Source organism: Anopheles coluzzii, chromosome 3 (assembly GCF_943734685.1).
Source record: "Anopheles coluzzii chromosome 3, AcolN3, whole genome shotgun sequence".
Classification (NCBI taxonomy): Eukaryota; Metazoa; Arthropoda; class Insecta; order Diptera; family Culicidae; genus Anopheles; species Anopheles coluzzii.
The window spans coordinates 62,804,213-62,812,975 of NC_064671.1; the positions used below are offsets into that span (position 1 = coordinate 62,804,213).

The following is an 8,763-nucleotide window of genomic DNA, read 5'->3' on the forward strand; positions in this document are numbered from 1 at the left end:
AAGCGATTTCAAATGACCTTCAATAATGTTTGACGACTCATTGCGAATCTGTTGGCTCTTCTTTGCCGCTGCAGCTTATCTTTATTTTTGTTGTGCACGCGCCCTGAATGTCTAATTAGTACCAGCGCCTGCTATTATTGGCGGCATTGTACCAACCGTACCACCCCATCCAATACAGATCACTCATCAAACACGATATCATCCGATTCCGCGTACGGCTTTTCGGGCGTGTCCCGGTACTCCTCCAGCAGGGGCAGCTCCAGCAAACGCTTCGGAAAGCTTCGTATCAGATAGACCCAGCAGCACTCCACCGCACTGCTCGTCTCGTTCCGTATCTCTTCTGGCCGGCGATCGTACAGCTGCGGATAGTCCTCCAGCACGTCGAGCCGGCCCAGCATGCGATCGTCGATTTCGTAAATTTCGCCCACGACCGAGTGCCCGGTGCCGCGAACGTCCAGCAGAAAGGGCACGTTGTGCCGGGTGGCAACGACGAGCGGATAGCGCCCCACCGTACGACCTTTGGCGATGAAGCGGGCCTGCCCGTTGGCCGCATCCGTCAGCCAGTGGTGGTTCGGTTCGCCCCTCTTCAGCGTACCGTAAACAAACACTCGGCGAAGCGTGGTGGACATGTTTGGAGCGACGCTAACTATGATCCGCTACTACACGCAACCGCATACGAATCAGCACACTGGCGAACTGTGTGGTGAATGATCTCGTGCGCTGTACGCTTGTACGGGGCAAGGCTAGCGCACTATGCCAATCTCATTATCTCGCCGGCAATAGATAATTTCGTCTAGGCACGCCTTGAAGTAGTAGTAAATGTTTTTTCTAACACGAGCGAATCTGGAGGTATTAATTGCTTTTTTCTTGTTTTATTCTAACTGCTTAAGATTGGTTCCGCACTTCCGCCCACGGACACATTGTGTATGGCTTGATGTTGCTTTGGGAACTTCGGAATAAATTGACGTTTGTTTGATTTATTATCATTATTACACTCCACCATGTAATACTAAGTACAAAATAAATCGTGTGCGACCTTGTAGGATTCACGTAAAACAACCCGTTAGGGTTTTTTTTCGACAACATGCAGAACGCAGAAGATTTGTTCTGCTTCCCTTACCCTGCTAACCACCTATCACTACACCTTTTTTACCCCCTTAACCCACACATACACATAAACACAACACACACTACTCATCACCCTTGAGCAGTTCCTCGAAGATGTTCACCTTCCCGGGCGGCCGGCGCGAGTACGGTTGCTCCAGCGAGTTCCGGTACTCGGTCAGCATCGGCAGCTTCAGCAGCCGGTCGGGACAGTTGCGCAGCAGGTACAGCCAGCACGGCAGATTGCCCCCCTCAATGCCGACATTAATATCCTCGACCTGCCGATCGTACAGCTTCCGGTAGTCCTCCAGCACGTCCAGCTGCTCGAACAACGGATCGTCCACCTCGTAGATCTCGCCCGTTACGTAACTGCCGGTGCCCGGTTTGTCCAGCAGGAAGGGAATGTTGTACCGGGTGGCGACGATCAGCGGGAACCGCCGGTTCGTCGAGCCCTTGCAGATGAACTTGGCGTACCCGTTGTCGGCATTGGCCAGCAGATGGTGGTTCGGTTCGCCGCGCTTCAGCGTACCGTACACAAACACCCGGCGCAGTGCTCTCTGGGCCATTCTTGCACGTTCGCTGTCGGATGTGTTTGGAAGGAACTCTCTCTTGCTTTAAGGCGCTAATCCAGGGGTTGTAACCTTAAGGCACGGTGTGCTCCAGCTAGTTTGGAAGCCCCGGATGTAATGACTAGGAATGCAAATCAGTCCACTTCGGAGAGGTAGTTGGTTTCGATTTGTAAGCACCAAAGCAATGTTTCACGCAGTTTCACAATATTTGCTCTTGCTGTCGGACGCGTGCTGCTCCCGAATGTTCCAATATCACACAACACTCACAAGATATGGGCAAAAGAGATATGGAAGAACGAACACGCCCGTGCACGGCGAGAAGACGACGACGCACTGAGTTGGGGCCGGACAATGTAATAGTGGAAATTAACACTTTATAGCCAGAAGAACACGCGCGTTAGGGATGAGATTTGGTTTTACTGAAAACCGGCCAGCAGGGATACACGCTGCAAGGGAGAACGGAAAAGGACACACACACACACCGGTTTTGGTTTGGTTCGGTCGGTTCGTCTGGCAAACCGGTTGGGCGCAATGCTCTTTCCGCGGTCTTCTTCGTCATTGCGCCGCATTCGGCGGCCCCGGTTGACAGTTGCGCTGCGACTGTGTGCGTTTCTATTGTATTTGTGTTTTTGTTTTCGTTTTGTTCTTTTTCTTTATTTTTATTTCTGCGATGTATCAGCGTGGGGGAAACTCTGCAGCAGAAGGAGGTTCCATCTTTTTTATTTCTAATGCACCAAATTCATAGTAAATTCTATACATAATTGAATGCCATCGTTTATCAACTTTTTTCTTTTATTTATTTTTACCACTACAATCAAAGCGCAAGAACGCAATTTCCCTTTCATTCGAGGAATCGTCATTGCAGCTGTAAGTTGTAATGCTCTAGCGAAAACCGGAACGTGTCTTTACGGTCTGCAAGTGGAGAGGTGGCTTTATCCCGTTCGTTCACAGTGGAATAAAGTGCTTTTCTTGAAATCTGCTTTATCTCTGCTAGGAATGCATACCGGAGCAAGGTTCAACGAATTTCAATGCGTTTTAGTACCTTGTTCTTGTTTATTGTTCTGCCTGGTTTTTACTGCCTATCCGTAGGTGCGCTGACCTTGTATAGACACTTCCTGGTTGTCGAGTGGGACGTCTACCTGCCTGCTACAACCAATATTTTCTGAAAGGCAACTTGAGGGCATATCTGCTAGGACGGCCCGATGGCGTCCCATCTGTGCCATTTTGGTTATAATGCCAAGCGTTTTAGCTTTGTAATGTCCTTCGCGCCCTTTAGAAAAATATCGTGAAATGTCCACTTCTTAACTATTTAAAGAATTATCAAACTCACTTGATGGTATAAAGACGGACGCCGGTAGCAAAATTGCTCTTCTATCTCCATTCAAGACATGACAGCAGCACTGTGATTAGTTTCTTTAGGATATCCTTTTTGTGCTCAACGACTGACACTAGATGACTGATAGTAGAACGTATATTAAAAGTTTTTTGAACATCTGATCATGCAGATATTTTATTTCCAGTCTGGTTTGCACAATAAAGCCTATATGTATATCTCCCGGTTCGCATCCTTATAGAACAGGCATCAGAACGGGAATCAGTCTTCAAAAGAAAATTCTTCTGGCACAAGTAAGTAAGTAAGTAAGTAATAAGTAAGAAGGTAAAGGTCTAATTGCTAGCCAGAAGGCCAGAACATTTACTGTATGGAAGCAGTTGAATATTCTGCGCCAACCTCCGTCGACAGGGCTTTCTTCTTGTGGTCTAGCTACATAACTTATCTGCAAACAACTTACTGGTAAGAGCATGAGTTCAGCTCCTCTTATGTCTCTCATGTCTCATCTATCGTATCATGTCGTTCATCGGCTTGGTCGGGGTATCCGATTTGCCATACCGCCATTTCAAAAGTCATGAGTTCTCAAAATCTTCAGGATTCTCAGGAAATCTTCTTCAAAAATTTGAGTAACCCGCACAAAACTTCATTGAACTCAAGATAGATTTGTTCGAAATTCCGATTAAGGCAATGTATAACAATGTATTTATTTGACAAGACGTTTTACGCAGACGTTTAATGTTTACACATACATTTAGTGCATTAAATATGGCGATCTTCTTCTTTTTATTCTTCTTCCTTTTGGCGTAACGACATCCACGTTAATGTCAACCTATACAGGATTTCGAGACTTATTTAAGTACCATGCAGTCAGATAGACAATCACTTTGCTTCGGGGGAACGACCCATACGAGGCTTAAACCCAGGACGAGCATGGTCTTAAGTCGTGCGAGTTGACGACTGTATCACGAGATCGTTCCTATGGCAAACAGAGCCATAAAATATGTATATGGCCCATATGGCTCATTAAGACGAACTTATGATGAAAAAGTCGCTAAAGAATTCGACACACTTCCCGACAACTCAATACTTAGCATTCGAAGCAACCATCTCCACCGTATCCGTACACTTTAAATGCCCTTTATCATCGATCAAACCGAGCGCCACCAGCTCTTGGGGATGTTTGGCTTTCATGTGCACGCTACGACCCTTATGATGCGCAAAAGCCATTCCACAAATTCGGCAGCACAACGGCTTCTCCCCAGTGTGTGTACGCATATGCACGGCCAGGTGCGTGGTGGTTCGGAAGCTCTTATCACACACACTGCAGCTGTGGGGCTTTTCACCCGTATGCACTCGCAGATGCTTGTTGAGCGTCGTGCGCAACAGGAACAGTTTGTCGCAAATCTCGCACTTGTGGTGCTTCTCCTGCGAATGCGTCAGCATGTGGCTGCGTAGCGTTCCGGCAAACAGGAACCGCTTCGGGCAGAGATCGCACGCATACTTTCGCTCCCCGCTGTGTATTCGCATATGTCCCTTCAGGTTGTTGTTCTCCAGAAAGGCTTTGCCACAGATTTCGCACTTAAAGTCACGCTTGCGCAAGTGTACACCGTTAATGTGCGATTGTAGCTTGTGGCGCGAGGTAAAGCTTTTTGGACATTGGTCGCATCGGTGCGACCGTACCGAATGGATGGCCATGTGCGACCGGATATTGTTCACCGATGTTCCACATACGGAGCACGCTATCTTCTCCTTGGTAACGGGTTTCTTTGATTCTAAAGCTGTCGCATCACTAGTGCCGATTGGACATTCGTTTTGTATGATGATTGTAACTTCTTCGGGATGATCGTCTTCTTCTAAATTATCATCCGTATAGGTGAACTCTATTTCCTCTTCGAATGTTGCACATTTTCCATCGTCATTTAATGCCTCTGTCACCCGATCCTGCTCTGGAACTGCAACTTCATTTTGTACTTCCGGTTTGTTTTGGTCCTCAATCAATGCACACATAGTTGCTCCCGACGATGTGATGCGCTCTGAAGAAAATCCTCCATTATCGGTGTTTTCTTCGACATCTTTTTGAGTTAGATTGGCTGATCTCTTCTGTACCCGTATTCCATGGGGTAACTGTAAGTGTTTATACGTGAGCTTATTCTCGTTTTACCATCAAGTAAAAAGTCCAAAATTATGCTTTACCTTTTTAAGTATTTCTTCACAATTTTGCTTCACTCGTTTGGTGGCCGATTTTCTTTTGCTTTTGCGTAGCAAAACATCAGTCTTCTCGGAACGATTTGTTTTAGCTTTCTCTTCCCGAATTCGATGCAGAATTTGTATTGAATCGTCGCATTTGCGTTTGAAATTTACAATAACGTTCAGGTTCTTCTCACATGCTTCACACAGAAAGTTTGGCAACGCATCGTTCTTGTTTATCTGTTTCGGGGAAACGAGGGGAAATCATTATTCATTTTAAAACTACATCTCAACTACATGCCGTGCTTACCTTTATCTTCAGTAAATCGAGTGCAAACTTTACAAAGTTTCTTATAAAGTACACATTCCGTCCCTGTACGTTGCAGTAGATAGAGATCAACCGTTCCCGGGATAGGCAGAGCCGGCATAAACGATCAAAATCGCCGACATAGGATTGCCAATCTACAGCCATTTTACTCCCCGTCGGTTCAGGATTTGTGTCCATTTTGGAGTCCATGGAGGATGTTCCAGTGTATTGAATTCCACAAACAACACACAACACAGCTGGTTCTACAGCCCGAAACGTAAACAAAACCGGTGATTGTCAGTTTGAAAATTGGGCTTCGTTTATACCGCATGGTTTACTTAGAGTTGGATCGTGTAAAAGAAGGAAATCGCGCCATTACTACGAAAAGAAAACACATGGTGTTGCGGCAGTGAAAATTTGTAAGTGTGTGCTTTCTAGAAATGGAAAAGGATGAAGAATACAATATCATGAATGAAGAAGCGTATTTGTAGAAATTCTTCTCCTTTTCGGGGCTTTTAGCGGCTGCATCATCACCAGCAGCGTCTTCTGATTGTTTGCATACATCCTTGTTGATTTCTACGGTTTTCAGTTGATTACGCATGCTTCGTTTGTTGTTGTATCGTTAGTTAGCAGGAGTGTAGTATACTTTACTTAAATGCCATGCGGACATCAATATTTCTTTATCGCCATGTTGGAAAATGCCACAGCTATAGACCGTCGCTGCCACAAAACTTCCGTAAGTGGCGAGGTCTCTTGCAGCTTCTGCAAACATGCCAGTGCACAAACTTAACGACCTCCACCTAAGGCTGAATGTGACGGCTTCATAATTACATCTGGTCACATCTGGACAGTTAGGAGCTACAAACTGTAGAACAGGGGCCACAACAATTGCAGCTACAGCTATCAGATAAGTTATTTTTGTTTCAGGACGTTTCGGATATTCTTCAGCAACTAAGATACTCAATTTATGTACTAATCATTTAACTCAATTAACAGTCCGTAGTCTCAGAAGAAAGGGAATTCATTGACCTGACATGATTTATGACGATCCTGTACAATATTCAACAGACGCTACCCATTTTATCCATATCAGAATGTTCGATAAAGCAGAAACTTTATCTCTCTATCTTTCTCGCTGTCCGTACTAGAACACCATATCAACATATTAAAAAATGATTTATTTAACATACGTGAGTGTAGTAGTAGTAGTGCTGCTCCATCTTGGCATCAATGTAACCCCTACAACGGATAGTACTCAACGCGACCGGATGACCAGCCGATCGTGAGCACAGACTGTGCGTCCGAGTCGTACTCTTGCTGATAGTTTTCCTGATAGCACATGCACGATGGATACTCTACGCCCACGCCAAAAATGAGGCAGTACGGATCGATGTTAATCTGCAGTCCGGCCAGATTCGTAAAAAAGATGGCAATGGCCGCGGTGTTTTTGAACGATATGGCAAGAAAGCGGTCCCGCGGGCACCAGGCGAGTGATTGCGCTTTGCCACCGATCGCTAAACCACCGTCAGTAAGTTTCTGGTCGAGATCCACCAGTGGGAAGGCCAGCTCGTACGATGCGCCTGTGGAGGAGAAAACACCAACAAAAAACGTTAAATAAGGTGCTTGTTTTGTTGTTTCATTGGTGCTTTAGCATCTCTCTTACTTTTCAAACCGGACAACCGCATGTAGAACAGCTTCATATCGTCGGTGGTGACAAAGAGGAGATGCTTCTCGTCCCGGGACCAGGCGAAAGATTGTAGCGAACCATTTGCCGTACTCCAGCCGACTCGCGTGACACGCTCGGGCGGTACCGTGCAGAGGTAGAAATCTTTGCCAATTGTACTGGCGATCATGTTGTAACCGAGCGGCGCATAGCTGACCAGGGCACAGGGCAATTTCACGCGATGCATCGGAACGCATCGCTGCTGATCCACGTTCCACACGAGCAGATGCGTGTCGTTGATGCTGGCCGTCACCAGCAGCTCTCCGTTACTGCTCCAGCTAACGGCGGTGACCGGTTGGTGCCGTCCGTGCTGCAAATGAACCGCTTGCGAGAGGGGCCGCGTAATCTGGCTCGTCGGATCGACGCTCCAGATGAGCACGCCGCTTTGGCATCCGATCGCAAGCTCGCCTCCGGTGTACGGTCGCCAAGCGAGACAAGTAACGGCTTTCTGGAGACTGCTGCGCAGGATCGGCGTTACGCCGGGGTTGCGCGTGTAGATACGCACCGTATCGTCGATGGTCGCAACGGCCAGCTTGAAGCACAGCGGATGCCAACTCAGACAGCGTATCGTGCTCTTCTGCCAGTTGCGTGTTTGCGAGTGCTTTGCCACCAGATCCATGGACAGTTCGCACGGGTACGACTGCCAGTACTGCTTGAACCGTCGGCCAATCATTTGCAGGTAGGTGGCGGCACGGGCAACAAACCGTGACTCGGACTGGGTCGCTTCGCCGAGCGCTTCGAGCAAACCGAGCTCCATAAAGATGGCCAGTATGCGCTTCGGAAGCGACTCCGTCACGGGCACCATCACATCGCGCGTACTCTCCGACCGCCGGCTGTGTCCGGGAGGGTGCAACATTTCACGTGTAAACACTATATCCGGATAATGATCGCGCTGCAACGGGAACGAGAAGCACAGGTGGTTAAGGCGAGATGAAAAAACCTGGGGCAGCAACATACTTACGGCTGAGAACCCAATCACTTCAGCGCTGGGAGGGAAATTGCTAAGGTTTAGCGCACGACTCATTTTGTAACTTTTTTATTTTCCCAAACGATACAACAAGCGATTGACCGGGAACTGTTTACAAACGCTCTCAACAAAAGACCGGCTCTTTACGACCCCCTTCCGATTGGGCGCTCTTTTTCGGGCTGTCAATATTTGCCCAATTGTCAAAAGCGGCATCCTGCTTGTCACTTGTTTCAAATTGATTTAAAAATAACGTTTTTACTTAAACGGTTATTGATCTTCATTTTTATATAAATTGTTGAGCTTGAGCTTAATATAATTCATCCATGATTTAATATCATTCGACACGTAATTTTTTTTCACACTAATTTTGTTGCCTTCCGCTCCTAAAGCGATAGCTATAATTGGCTAGTTCGGTATCCTTGTTTACAATATGCTCGTGCTATTGATGCTTTTTTAATACATATATTAGACTTCTTTTCATCTTTGGTGTAACGACTTAGGTGGGCATGCCGGCTTATGTATAAAATATATAAATCGGAACAGTCAAAACCTTCATATTAAGGGATGATCCAGATG

General features: G+C 46.7%; 4 protein-coding genes across 4 annotated transcripts; all 4 read right to left on the reverse strand.

The window, feature by feature from the left end:
• Nucleotides 1-47: 47 nt before the first annotated feature.
• Nucleotides 48-713, reverse strand: LOC120955132 (putative gamma-glutamylcyclotransferase CG2811). The gene has a single exon (XM_040375666.2). The coding sequence runs from the start codon at nucleotides 627-629 to the stop codon at nucleotides 180-182; it is 450 nt and encodes a 149-aa protein (XP_040231600.2). The 5' UTR covers nucleotides 630-713; the 3' UTR covers nucleotides 48-179.
• A 129-nt stretch (nucleotides 714-842) lies between these two features.
• Nucleotides 843-2,221, reverse strand: LOC120955131 (troponin C-akin-1 protein-like). The gene has a single exon (XM_040375664.2). It carries the CDS (start codon nucleotides 1,668-1,670, stop codon nucleotides 1,191-1,193), a length of 480 nt encoding a protein of 159 aa, XP_040231598.1. The 5' UTR covers nucleotides 1,671-2,221; the 3' UTR covers nucleotides 843-1,190.
• Nucleotides 2,222-3,682: 1,461 nt separating this feature from the next.
• Nucleotides 3,683-5,916, reverse strand: LOC120959125 (zinc finger protein ZFMSA12A). The gene is made up of 3 exons (XM_040382291.2): nucleotides 5,501-5,916; nucleotides 5,197-5,430; nucleotides 3,683-5,127 (listed from the first exon to the last, which is right to left on the reverse strand). Exons 1-3 carry the CDS (start codon nucleotides 5,705-5,707, stop codon nucleotides 4,084-4,086), a joined length of 1,485 nt encoding a protein of 494 aa, XP_040238225.2. The 5' UTR covers nucleotides 5,708-5,916; the 3' UTR covers nucleotides 3,683-4,083.
• Nucleotides 5,917-6,656: 740 nt separating this feature from the next.
• LOC120957909 (aladin-like) lies at nucleotides 6,657-8,408 on the reverse strand. The gene is made up of 3 exons (XM_040380358.2): nucleotides 8,182-8,408; nucleotides 7,161-8,112; nucleotides 6,657-7,077 (listed from the first exon to the last, which is right to left on the reverse strand). Exons 1-3 carry the CDS (start codon nucleotides 8,242-8,244, stop codon nucleotides 6,737-6,739), a joined length of 1,356 nt encoding a protein of 451 aa, XP_040236292.1. The 5' UTR covers nucleotides 8,245-8,408; the 3' UTR covers nucleotides 6,657-6,736.
• Nucleotides 8,409-8,763: the final 355 nt, after the last annotated feature.